Source organism: Ostrinia nubilalis, chromosome 1 (assembly GCF_963855985.1).
Source record: "Ostrinia nubilalis chromosome 1, ilOstNubi1.1, whole genome shotgun sequence".
Lineage (NCBI taxonomy): Eukaryota > Metazoa > Arthropoda > Insecta > Lepidoptera > Crambidae > Ostrinia > Ostrinia nubilalis.
The window spans coordinates 16,392,156-16,405,512 of NC_087088.1; the positions used below are offsets into that span (position 1 = coordinate 16,392,156).

Consider the following 13,357-nt stretch of genomic DNA (forward strand, 5'->3'; position numbering starts at 1 on the left):
TATAAATCTATACAAATAAAAATGAATTGATGTTCGTTAGTCGGATTAAAGCTCGAGAACAGCTGGGCCGATTGAGCTGATTTTGGTTTTAAAATGTTTGTCGTAGTCCAGGGTAGGTCTAAACGGTGAGCAAATACGCGCGCGATATTGTTTTTCTGTGACAGACAAAATTCCACGCGGGCGAAGCCGCAGGCGGAAAGCTAGTAAATGATAAGTTTGGTTTAGGGCTTTTAAGTAGGTAAAGTAGGGTAATGGCAAGTGACCTACCTTAAAAATTACCTGGAATGATAAAGAATGAATGTGGAGTGGGCATAATTATGTTTTAATTTTTTAAACATTAATATTACAGAATCAAATCATTTCATGAACTACTTTACTTCATTAGATTAAGGTACAATTTTAATTCCTATGTGATGTCACGCACTTACCAATGTAAACAATCACTTTAATATTTAACTAATGAGAATTCATACATCAACAATGGATAGAGACACATCTCACATACATTAATATTGATGACAAAGATCCAATGTATTCTAGTCTAAGAAATACACAAAACTTCGGCAAAAACAGTGACAATTTTTGACATACATATTCCAGTTCATGCAAAACATTACCTAAATAAACTACTCCTTCGTCAGTCTTGATCATTTGTCTCCTTCCCACTTGTGCTCTCATCAGTGCTGTACTCTTCACTCGATTGCTCGCTGGACTCCTCGTCAGACAGATCGCCTTTTGCCGCCTTTTTCGCCATCATCTCTTTAAACTGCCTCACGGTTATCTTTCTAGGCATTATTTCCCGTAAAAAATCTAACGTATCGTCTTCTTGCACCACTTCTGCAATGTGTTTGTACTCCAAGAAGTTGTTCTTACTATTTTTAAATGCTCTCTTAGCTAAATCCGTTACGAAGAGTTCCTGGAAACAACTCGTAATTATTGAAAAAATCTAGGGTCATTTAAAAATGGATGTGTTTAAGCAGTGAAAACATGTAAATAGAGAATACAGATCGTAATAGACGAGTTAAATGCAAACCAATTAGTTTTTAGTAACGAAAACATCAACTAAAAGGTTAGGTTATGTTTGGCCAAAAAACACTTACTGTGACTTTGGTAACTAAATATAAAGGTTCAGGACCAACAGCTTCAACATCTGGAGAACTTTTCATAATAGTTTTCACTCTGGATAATGGTAAATGCAAGTCTTTTTCAACTTTCGGCGTCGACATCGTGAATTTCTATTGTTTACGTTTTTGAAATGACATCAACCCCCAGTGTTGCCAGTCGGGTCTAGTCAGAAATTACCAGAAATATTAAAAAAAGTAACCTTTTTGAACAAAAAGTAACCTTCATACGGGGGGGGGGGGGGGGGGTGCGGAGCGATGATTGTGTAAGGTTGTTCATGGATGGAAAATGAATACAATTGATCATCATCATCATTTTTAACAAATAATAAATCATATTCAAGTTTAAATGCACTTTATGACATAATTTTTAAATTGTCACTATTAATATTTTATACTGAATAACCTGTAAAGTTAATTCTACAATTTCTGAAAAATCACCTAAAAGTAACCTTTTCATTAGTGTAACCTAAAAGTAACCACAGCAGTTCAAAAGTAACCTAAAAGGTTACAAAAGTAACCTTCTGGCAACACTGTCAACCCCCGTCAAATCAAAACAAAACGTCAATTTTTGACAGCTTGAAGTGATGTGACAATTTGATAAACTGCTACTTAAGAGCGTTTACGCCGATTGGCGCAAAAACAGTACTTTTTCAACTCGTTACAATCATTAACCAGTAATATTACAAATATGTTATAGGCATAAATAGTTAGGCAATTTCGTCGTCTAAATAGTTAATTGAGAAAATATTGCGATTAGTTTAGTATTTAAGAATTCTATCAAGATAAGTCCACACAGGTTTTGTAAATTTCCACTTTAGCGTCAGTTTACAAGCTGAATTTTTTATAAAAATACTGTGAAAACGATTTAACAAACATTTATATCCTATAGCATAGATCCTTGGGCAAATAGTTATCTGAGAAAATTTTTAGATTTAAGCATTTTACAATAAGAAATCACAAATTAAAAAAACGTGAAATACCCAAAAATCAAAGTGATTTTTACACCATTATTCTTCTTTAATTCAACATAAAAATAGCTTAATATAATAAAATAACATCTTCTTTAAAATATTTACTTTGAAAAGATATATAATTCATTGTTATTGTTTTGCTATAAACATTTGGAAACTATTAAAAAACGCCGCGCGCGAATCATTTCCAATGACGCCCCTTGAAACGCCGCGCTTCGCGTAAACGCTCTTAATACTTCATGGCTAGTATTTATCACGTACAATATTTTTGTTACAATACAAGTAGGTAATACAACTTATTTATTCTTTTTGATGCTATTTGATTGTGATTCCATAAATCATTATAGGTAGCAAATGACACAATTATTTGCATTTTTAATCATCTTTTGAAACATCTTGCTTGATTCGTGTCTCTGACTGACTTATCATTCATCTATTCCCAAAAATCTAATTTTCGTCAAAAACACTCAGGTAAATTATTGGTGTTTGCAATATAATTAATATAAATAAATAGTAACTGCTATTATCTAACAGCCCCCCTACATAAGTTGATCAAGTTGCACTTTTTGATCGAATTGAAAATCGAATCAGTCATAACTCCATACAAAAAAAAGGCCTTTCGAGTGGTTAATATGGTTTGCTATTATTTATAATGTGCACTTTGTCTAGCTAGACGCACATAGAGATGGGTTTCCACCCGGGTAAAAACCCACATGAGGGTAAAAAAAACCCAATAAAAACCCGTTTCATTCCACCCGTGGGTGTTTACACCGGGTGAAAACAAATAATTTTATAATTATTTCAATTGGTATCTTTTCTTTATTTTTATAGAATTTTTGTCATTTAAGTTTATTGATTAATAAGTAATAAGTCAAATTTAACACTAATATGCATTTATATCGTGGCCAAATCGTAAAATTAATCACGTTATGATGATGTGACCAATTATTTTATAAAATGGTGTTATTTCAAGAATCGTTGAACCGATTTAGAAGAAATTTAGTAGGAACACAATAATTTGTGATCATGGCAAGGACATGGAGGGGGGGGGGGGGGGGGGGGGGGTGCCAAAGATGCCAAATTCTCTCTTTGATGACATTACGGTATAAAGTTACAAATAACAACACCAACTACCAAGTACTTCTGCTTAAAAACTTGAAATCGAACCACCCTTCCGCCACTGTAACGCATTGTAACGTTTTTCAAGACCTCCTCTCCCCCCAGATTGCATTACGAAGGGTGGTTCGATTTCAAGTTTTTAAGCAGAAGTACTTGGTAGTTGGTGTTGTTATTTGTAACTTTATACCGTAATGTCATCAAAGAGAGAATTTGGCATCTTTGGCACCCCCCCCCCCCCCCCCCCCCTCCATGTCCTTGCCATGATCACAAATTATTGTGTTCCTACTAAATTTCTTCTAAATCGGTTCAACGATTCTTGAAATAACACCATTTTATAAAATAATTGGTCACATCATCATAACGTGATCAATTTTACGATTTGGCCACGATATAAATGCATATTAGTGTTAAATTTGACTTATTACTTATTAATCAATAAACTTAAATGACAAAAATTCTATAAAAATAAAGAAAAGATACCAATTGAAATAATTATAAAATTATTTGTTTTCACCCGGTGTAAACACCCACGGGTGGAATGAAACGGGTTTTTATTGGGTTTTTACCCTCATGTGGGTTTTTACCCGGGTGGAAACCCATCTCTAGTTTTAACCCAATCGGGTGAAATGGGTTTTTACCCACTACCCATCTCTAGACGCACAGAAGAAGCGTTTTCTAAACTTTGACGCAAAGCTTTCCACAGATGGCGCTAGCGGTGGTCCGAGCGGAAACCCCAATGTTAAGTGACACGTGATTGAAGATATTATTTATAACAGTGAAATATATCATGTGATACTTATTGGTGTCCAGCAATATAAACAGGATGTGCGTCGATTGTTTTGCAGATTCACCAAAGATTTAAATAAAAATAGGATCTAATGTAATGAATAGGACAGTCCATTACTTTAGGTTTAATCCTTGATGTAGGATGTTCATGTAATTAAATGAATATGAAAATTATGTATCACACCCAGTATAAATTATTTATTGTAGGTGCTCTAGATTTGAAATACTTGTATACTGAGTTTTGAATACCTACTCTTCTGTCTGTGTCTACAGGATCGGACTTTAGGAACAAGGGGATTAGGTTTCTACAAAATAATAAACCGTATTGGTCTTAATGCTAGCTGTCTTTATTTTCCATTTCCTTATAGAAAATACTTTTACGAAAACAGTATAATATAGGGCCGCCTGCGTGCCCGGGCGCGCGGAGCGCCTGACTAGTCCGCCGACCCTCCCATCCGATACTTGAACTCCTTACATGAAACGATAAATAATACAAAAAATACTGATAGCGCGAGATCGAAAGACTCCTTACAACGACTTCTCGATTTTGATCAGTTCAGCGATTCCGTCGTACATTTCCTTGACGGCCTCGTACTCGGTGAGTCCCATGCGGCGTTTGTTGGAGATGTCATACACGCCGCCCTCGGCTTCGGTGTGCTCGCCGCGGGTGCCGCGCACCTGCAAGTGGTACTTCGACGCCACCTCCTCCAGCTTGGCCTTGTCGGCAGCCAGCTTGGGAAGCTTGATGTGCACCGACGCACGCACGGTCGTGCCCAGGTTGGTCGGGCAGAAGGTCAGGAAACCCAGCCGGTCGTTGTGCGAGAACGGGATCCTCTTCTCGATATCATTGACGGCGGTCACCAGCCTCTTGTACACCTGCTTCAGGTCGCCGCCCATCTGCATCGAGATCAGACGCAGGTGGTCCTCCTCGTTGCACCACACCAGGAAGGTCTTGTTCTCGTTGTGGTAGATGCCGCGGCCGGTGGGCCAGAAGCGGCAGGCGTTGGCGGCCTGCAGGAAGCGGTCGCCCTCCTTGAAGAGGAAGTGGTCGTCGATGAGCTGCTGCTGGGTCTCCTTGGACATGCCGGTGAGCGGGTAGAAGGTGCCCTTGAGCTCGCCCTCGAGGCCGGAGAGGGTGGAGGAGACTTTGTCTTCCATCTCCTTGTACTGGGCCTCGGTCAGGCAGGGGTTGAAGGGGTAGCCCTCCATGGAGCGGCCGCAACGAACGCGAGTGGAGACCACGAACTCGGAGGCGGGGTCCAGGTTGCCGAGGGTCTCGACGTCTCCCCAGTTCTTGGCGGGGTGCTTGTCTGTCTTCTTGAAGCCGTTGTGGTAGTCCTCGATGATGGGGTCGAACAGGTCGGCGAAGACTACGTACGCCTCAGCGTCGGGGGCGTAGATTCCGACACCAGAGTCCAAGTTCTCAACACCTGAAAGATGATAAACGAATCGGTCATTATAAAGTTTCTTGGGGAACCGTTTAAATTATTTTTTGTTTAATGAAATTCATTTGAGCTCATTGTTCTAATATAAACTTATCTAATGAAACAATTGTCTGAATTTCAGATAACAAGTCTTATCAAAAATTGATAAATAATGGACTGTAGCCGGTATCTAGATTTTATCATAATTTAATATCTATGCCAATTTGTTGCTTATTTTATCTTTTAAATGTTATGTAAAATATATTTACCCGACTGGATGCAGTCTAAGAGCGTCGAGCCGAAGGAGGTCTTCTTGTTCTTGAGAGCATCGAAGACTTCCCTGGTCAGGTACTTCTTCAGCAGTGACTTGGAGTCAGAGGCGGCCAGCTTGCTGAAGCCAGCCTCCAACTTCTCGAGGGTTGCGGCGTCCACCATTGCTGCGGCTTTCCTGCAAATAAATCGGCTTATGTTACACAACATTTTGACAATTATGTAAACTGCACTAAACCTAATTATTAACTAGTTCTAACGCTTTTAGAGCTGCACATGTTGCTCGGGTACACATTTTCCTCGAAAGAATGAAAGTTTTCTTTCTTCTTGCAATAAACAAAAAATTTTCAAAACTCGACAAAATCGCGGCGGTTTCGTTCGATTACGTCAACGGTCAATATTTTTTTTAAATGAAAAAAATAGGGACGTACCCTTCACTCCCTGAATCGAGTTGTGGAGTCGACGAACTAAATAAATAAAAACAAAAAAATAAACTAAAATTTGAAACATTCGATTCAATGTTTTCCTAATAATTAAAAAATCATTTATGGAAAAAGCAATTAGAAAATTGACGGTACTTTATAATTTGATAAAGAAAATTGAAACAACTAAATTTAAAAAAAAAGACACTTATGCAAGAAACTAATTCACAAACCTCTTGATGAGGTAATATGCAAGAACAGCGCCACCGCAAACGACCACTGGGATTGTTACTTTGAGTTTATAATTCATAGTAAATGTATTGCAAATGCCACTTGTTAGGGGTACGGGAGGATTTTACAGCTATAGCTAAGGAGGGTGCTTCGCGGACTGTCTGGTTCTGGGATTATTTTCGAACACACCCAAGAATTCACTTGAATTTGTGGTGGAATTACGTAATTTAGCCAGAGGTCGCCTTGACCGACACGCGCAAGTCGAACGGATGTGTCAGCTCACTGCGCACCGGTGCTGTTTCACAGAGCGCAGCCGTACCTCCCACTCGCTAGCAGTGAACGAACGTGTTATCGCGAGTTTCTTGTTACTTATTTCCAATAACTTGTATTCGAGAAGGTGCTGCAATAATAATTAGCCATCGTCGGATTACGGTATCCACTTATCGTTCCACGAATGATACCGAACATGATAACGTACCTATAGGTACCAGCATGAATGCAAAACACCGGTATAGAAAATCACTAAAATGCATTCATGGCGATTGTACTTAATAATTTTACAAGACCAAGGGTAGGATACTCTAAAACCAAATTGAATGAATTCACCGCACAAAATTAGGCACACTATTTTCACATATTAATTTTAATCTCGGTGTACTGAGATAATACTGAGATCACGAATTTAAATCTATTCCTAATGCGATAGCACTCTAATCATACCTACATAATAATTGAGGTAAAATATAAAAACTTACTAAAATATTTGGACGAGGTAGGTATTACTAAAAATGTGGTTTGTAATTTTTGAATAAGATAAGTCATAAGATGGGTAACACACAAAGTTTTAGCTACAATAAGCGGTTTAAGAGGTCATAATCAAGTAATTTATGCATTCGACACGCGAGATAAATGCCGGCCGCAGACAATACGCACCCGTCGGCATCCTCTGCCGGTTTGTTTTCCTTGTTTTCTTTCGTTGCACAGCCACCCATTTTCACAAATACGATTTATATTTATCTAGCCCCTAAAACATGCACTAAATCACGAAAAACTACTGCAAATAAATAAAAGGAATGGAGAATACTAAATGCAATGATGGAATGATATTTTGTCCAAATGAATGTATCGGAGCCGGGAGTGGTGAGGGCGAGGGTCGGGCCGATCGATGCGCGGCACGCAGCACGCACGCCTCACGCTTCCCGCCCTTCGGGAACCGCTTTAAAACTTTTCGGAGGGAAACTTCCCTCGGCTAGCGCTACCGGTTACCTTAGCGGGCGAAGTTTGAATGTTGCACCTATTTCTTCCACTAACCACTGATAAGGTGAAATGCACCACTTAACGTTATCTTTCACATCTCGAATGGTTTACGTTGTCACACATCAAATAGAAAACCGATTGGAAAAGTGACAGGGGCACGACAGCGGCGGTAGATACGTATGTGCTTCGACGGTAGATTAAAATTGAAAGTGGCCGAGGCTTACCTGGCACTTGAACAACCGTCAGAGTCGACTGCGAGGTGCAGAATGGTCTGAGAGCCGGAGCGCTCGTAGCGTTAAGCCCGCGTCGCCCCGCGCCCGCACCGCAGCCCTTCCTCTGCCAACCTTGGCCTTGCCGTGATGCTCGCCTGGCCGGCAAACTGCCCGCCAGTTTTTCACATCGACTTTGGATTTTGACTATCATCAAAGTGCTATTTCAAATGAAGCCGATCCAAGGATTATTGCTATGCAGTTAATTACTAAACCTGGCACGACTGCATAGATATTGATCACAGTCACAGGAATAATCATATTAATTGTCATTGTTCACACTCAGCACCGATAATGTAATAATTTACATAGGTAGGTATAGAAAATTATCGCTCGTTAGTTGATTATTGGTTTTAAAAACTATAGGTTAATTTTCAATATCTTTGAAATTGATTACATTTTATTAAGTTATGATTTATTATATTATACTAATTTATCAAATATAAAATTCCCATATTGTGAAAACATAATATTTAGTTTTATAAAAACTATAGGTAAGTGTAGTATTTTTATAATTCTTAAGTTTTAGAAATTCCTGATAATATTTATTTATTTTTTGAATCATAATCGATTGTTTTCGATTAATTTACACGCGTCGCAACGTTATAGGATTTTTGGTGGGAAAATTTAAAATTAGAGTGTTGCTGGTTCTTTTTTCTGTCTGGATCAGGGCCAAGACCGCATCAACGTAAGCCGTATCACGACGATGCCAATGTCAAGTTTGTTATTTTTCACTTTCATTGCATAACTCTGGCTGCCCTGAACCATTTTTTGATATGGCCTGCTTATCCATAATGATAATTGTCTATTTTCATAGCGATGTTTTACTTTGTGTAACTAAAAATAAATGGGTCATATTTTATCTAATCGTTGTATTTACATAATTTAGATTTACAGACTTCATAATTACAGCAGGCGAGTCGGTACAGCATAATATTTGATTGTTGCGTCCTAACTACTTGAGCCTTGTTGGAATGGATTCTTAAATTATTATTCTTATTTATTGTACCTAAGTAGGTTATTAGAAGCAAAGGCCCGAACTAAGTGCCCTTATTGCACCAAAGAGACAAGCTTTATATGGAGTTTAAAGACCTAGGTATGTGAAAATCATTTATTGACTTCTCTACAACTTGAAAGGTGAATTTTACCATCCTTGGTTAAAACCTCAGATCATAGAAGGTCCCTTCTATGATCTGAGGTTAAAACTGTTTAGGTTTAGCCAAAATTTTGTTTCAAGGGGTTGAATGGCACATCGACCTAATTTCTTTGAATTAAAAAGTAAAAGCCGTGCTTGGCACGCGTAGGGTTGCCCTTGGCCGGGTTCGTCCTTGCCCTCGTCAGGGTTGCGTGGCGACGAGTACCTACATAAGAGGGAAACCATAAAAACGCTCCGGGCAACCCCGCTTGACGGTGTAACGACCTGTGAACTTGAACTTGCCAGATGTAGACAGTTTAATGTGGCTTGTGACCCAATAAAAAGGATAGGAAGACCGTCATGCGTGAACCGCTGGAGGCTCGAAAAAAGATTTATTTTCTATTCTTTGATTAATGTTGGCATGGTTCTGCTTCAAAGTCTAAAATACATAATAACCTGTCTTCTGCAATCGGGAGAAATACCTACCTACGTTTTGAGGGTCTCATCAATCATGGTCGGTATTTAACTGCTAGACTTACCGTTTACTAGGCCAAACTTAATACCATGATTATAAGTATAAGTAGGTAGGGCTGGTATTAATTCTTTTCAATCTTCTGTCGCCGTTTTCCAGCTCAGCGATGCATGAAAATGGCTCCATATCTGCGATCCCCAGCATCACAATACAGAACAATAAAGTAGTCTTACTGAATGATAATAAAGGAAATTAATTTTAAACCTAACAGCATGCTCATTTGGTTAAACTTGCTCTCAATGATTCACCGATGAATTGTGTACCTAGGTACTTCTACTAAGTAAGTAGGTATAGCTGCTGCAAAATAATACAGAGCTTGTTTTTTAGATTAGAATATGGACCACTATTTACCTACTACACAATTACAAAATAAGGATGTCTTGTAGCATTTGGGGTTCTTTACATGACACATCATTTTGAGACAAACGTGCGGTAATTCTAAGAAGACGCTGGTACCTACAAACGCAGTCACTTTACCGGATTACTACGAGTATGTAAAAAGAAATAAATGAATGACTTTGCTCAAATGAAAATACCTACTTTGTTCTCAGGTCTGAGTTATTTTCACCGTGATGTTTTGTTGAGTGGACCTACTGCTCAACTACGTCTTTAACGATATTTATTATTGGCTCCACGTTAACAAAAACCGGTCGTGGGAGTGTGCGGGCCTTGGCAATGACAGCGCGGCCTTCGGCTAGCGGATCGCGTATGAAATTAAGTGCGAATCGCGAAGTGGTTGCGAAAACGTTCGGCTGGGTTAATGGGAATTACAAATCTCTGTTAAATACATAAGGCTAGATCATCAATAGCCCTTAATGTATTGACAAAAAGACAAAAGCAGTAACGGTCAGAGGTAATAGGATTTATAATAAACTCTCAGAGGTGGTAGTAGGTACAGGTGAGCGAGTTCCAACTTTGGAATATGAGAAAAACAACTTTAAGTCTACAAAAAATGATGGTTTTTAGATAAGCCAAGCACGAATTCCGATAAAAATCTACAGCAGTGCTGCGCCGGTAATTAATCCTAACTTAGGCCCGATTCAACCAAAATTTTATCCGAGAATAACTCCTGGTATAAAACTAGCACATTGACAGTTTCAGTATCAAAACTGACGATTTATTCTGAGATTAATATTTACTCTTGTTTGGTCGAATCCATCCTTAGGCTGGGTTGCACCATTACTTTAACTTTGACAAACCTCAGAAGTATGTCAAAATCCATACAAAAAACACCGGTTATCGTTAAAGTTACGGTCAAAGTTAGGTGGTGCAACCCAGCCTTAGATAGGTAGGTTTATAGTAGATTAGAACTGTATTAGAGACAAATCTCCCACTTTGATGACGTCGGTTATCGTAGTGCCATTATTTAGTGCCTGTCACTGCGAAGCAAGGGAGCTCCCGCGCTTTCCGGCGATTTTGTCATAAATTTCACTTAAGAGAGCACTAGAAACGAAGTTACAATACTTACAATCAAACAAGTTATTTTTGTTGTAAGCTGAGTTATTTTCAGAGCTAAGAACAGGAGCTTAGCTATTCTACTAACTGTACACTAGAAGTTAATTTTAATGATAAATGATACAATACCGAAATATGTAACAAAGTTCAATTGAGAGAAAATTTATAAAATAGCAGTCCTCAATGACAATAACCTTTACAAGGCAAACTTCTTGCTTTACATATTAGAATATGAGTGAGTCATCATCATAGCTAAGTAAGTATAAGTTGGAGCGGATGATGCAAAATATTCAAAATATTAGGTAAGTAAATTATGGTCCGACATAATGTAGTCGGTTTAATAGTGTTTTGTAATCACGAAATATTGATTAAATTACTAGGGCAGCCCCCTGGACTTGCCTAATCACAAATCAAAGTGTAAATCTAAAAGGTATTTAACTTTTGAAAAAACCCCGTAGTAAGCAAGCACTAAAATCTCTGACCTAAAAAATCTAACTTGCGAGGCGCCAGAAGCTTGGTATGTCTTAGAAAAAGTGATAAAAATACGATCATAAAAGCTCCTTACCTTAGAAGTTTCGTTTAACTTTGTTGCGTTAGAATTTTGAGATTTTTATCGCCAGGGAGAACCCTCTAATAAGCTACCGCGACCGCCTTGATTTCGAATGGTAGGTACAAGGTCTTCGGACCATATCTTGAAACTACTGCTAATGATGATGATAGTGAATTAGTTATTGTTTCATTCGACAACTCAGTCATATTGTCAAGCGCATGTTAATACTAATACCAGCTTTCATCTAGATTATTTATGCCTAGTAGGACGAAGAAACGACGCATTATACCAGGAACAAAGAACGCTATTACACGGTCCACAGGAGCGCGTTATGGTTTCAATGATGAATGCTGTGTCTACCAGTGTTGGCCTTTCATTATTGCAAAGATATTTAAATTACGGATGTTGTGATCGGTTTTAAATTGAATAAGATCTCTCCTTTAACGTTACATTATCCGGAAAAGTATGTAGATATCGGTAGGTAAAGCTTTTTTGCTAAAGACCAAACTCCTTGCATTTGAAGACGCGGGCATAAGCTAGTCATAAGTAGGTATCGACATTTGAAAATAGATATAATTCCTAAACTAAATTTCGCGCGTATACTGAAATGGATTACGCGAAACAATACAATTTCCAAAAATGCCTTCAGTGCCACACCCAAATCGCTATTTTCGTCCACTTTCGTCTCGCACTTCATTCACTTTTCTCATTCACCGGGGCATCGTTGGCCTCTTGGAAGGCTGGCCTTGCTCACCATAGATAGCCTTGTTACGTCACGGATGGTCGCAATGTCATTGTCACGGGAGGCCGGGCCACCCACAACATGGCCGGCTGCCGAAAGACCTCGCCAGAGTTCGGTTCAAGGCAACTCGGGACAACTTGCCAGATGCTCTGGAGAGCTTCGCCAAACAAAAAAGAACGGCGTGGGTATTTTTGGGGTTCCGTAAAAGAACTATAGATAAATCGTAACGACCATGACGACTGTCAAGAAAGAGTATTATATGGCCTGGGAAGAAGAAAAGAACTGGAAATGACGCAACTTTTGTAAGACAGGGGAAAAAATGGCGCGTTTTGGGGAAGACCGATATCCAGCAGTGGATGGCTCTGTCTGAATGATGATGATAATAACGTAAAATCACTCCGCAACGCAACACGTTGGTCCACGCAATTTTCTAAGAGTTGGTACCTACATAAGAATAAATTCATTTTTCTATTTTAAATGTGCTCTGACTGAATCAGACAATGCCTCACTATGTATGTCATTAAATAGGGAAACAGTTACTTGTTTACTAGTAAGTCCCCGCCATAAACAGTACATAATAATTACCATTCATAACAAATAAATTTAGTTAATTTACTCGTAGCTTTAGTATTGCGTACACTTGAATCCTAACTTTCCTGCTACTCCAACTGAATGAGTCCATTCACGCTCGTGACTCAAGCCAACGAACCTGTTTACGAGTTCCACGTATGATGACTATGGAATCATTAAGTAATTAATCATGACCTACAGTCGTCAGTCGTACAACGAACTGATTATTATACCAAACATATATGTTATAGAGAACTCAGTATTGCAACGCAAAGGAAAAATTAAGGAAGGCAGATATTTTCATATGATTTCTAAAAACAATAAGTAGCTACCATTATTAAGGCTCCCTTGCATCATACTTAACAGCTGATAGAAACAGAACGATTTTTAATTTGATTTAACAATGTTCATACAAATGTCCCTAACCATATTCAATGAAATCTAATGATTAATTTTATCTTGACAGTTCGGCGATAGTGAATCACCTGCCTAATATGATT

The 13,357-nt window shown here is 38.6% G+C and overlaps 2 protein-coding genes across 5 annotated transcripts; both read right to left on the reverse strand.

The window, feature by feature from the left end:
• Positions 1–204: 204 nt before the first annotated feature.
• On the reverse strand, positions 205–1,264 carry LOC135076352 (chromatin accessibility complex 16kD protein). Of its 2 annotated transcripts, XM_063970858.1 has the most exons (3): positions 1,101–1,264; positions 618–916; positions 205–279 (listed from the first exon to the last, which is right to left on the reverse strand). In XM_063970858.1, the coding sequence occupies exons 1-2, from the start codon at positions 1,224–1,226 to the stop codon at positions 638–640; spliced, it is 405 nt and encodes a 134-aa protein (XP_063826928.1). In that variant the 5' UTR covers positions 1,227–1,264; the 3' UTR covers positions 205–279; positions 618–637. The 2 variants fall into 2 exon arrangements, with proteins under 2 accessions (XP_063826928.1, XP_063826919.1); XM_063970849.1 differs by having other exon boundaries at positions 211–916.
• Positions 1,265–4,325: 3,061 nt separating this feature from the next.
• Positions 4,326–7,939, reverse strand: LOC135074222 (arginine kinase). 3 transcript variants are annotated; one of them, XM_063968532.1, is made up of 3 exons: positions 7,829–7,939; positions 5,694–5,872; positions 4,326–5,430 (listed from the first exon to the last, which is right to left on the reverse strand). In XM_063968532.1, the coding sequence occupies exons 2-3, from the start codon at positions 5,857–5,859 to the stop codon at positions 4,529–4,531; spliced, it is 1,068 nt and encodes a 355-aa protein (XP_063824602.1). In that variant the 5' UTR covers positions 5,860–5,872; positions 7,829–7,939; the 3' UTR covers positions 4,326–4,528. The 3 variants fall into 3 exon arrangements, with proteins under 3 accessions (XP_063824602.1, XP_063824595.1, XP_063824589.1); XM_063968525.1 differs by lacking the exon at positions 7,829–7,939 and adding an exon at positions 7,281–7,603; XM_063968519.1 differs by lacking the exon at positions 7,829–7,939 and adding an exon at positions 6,350–6,669.
• Positions 7,940–13,357: the final 5,418 nt, after the last annotated feature.

Bases quoted from the DNA above. Each gene is read 5' to 3' on its own strand.
- LOC135076352 (XM_063970858.1), bottom strand. From the start codon at position 1,226: ATGTCGACGCCGAAAGTTGAAAAAGACTTGCATTTACCATTATCCAGA. The intron at 917-1,100 runs GTAAGTGTTTTT...AGTTGTTTCCAG, and splicing joins ATTTAGTTACCAAAGTCACA to GAACTCTTCGTAACGGATTT.
- LOC135074222 (XM_063968519.1), bottom strand. From the start codon at position 6,426: ATGAATTATAAACTCAAAGTAACAATCCCAGTGGTCGTTTGCGGTGGC. The intron at 5,873-6,349 runs GTTTGTGAATTA...ATTTATTTGCAG, and splicing joins GCATATTACCTCATCAAGAG to GAAAGCCGCAGCAATGGTGG. The intron at 5,431-5,693 runs GTAAATATATTT...ATCATCTTTCAG, and splicing joins CTTAGACTGCATCCAGTCGG to GTGTTGAGAACTTGGACTCT.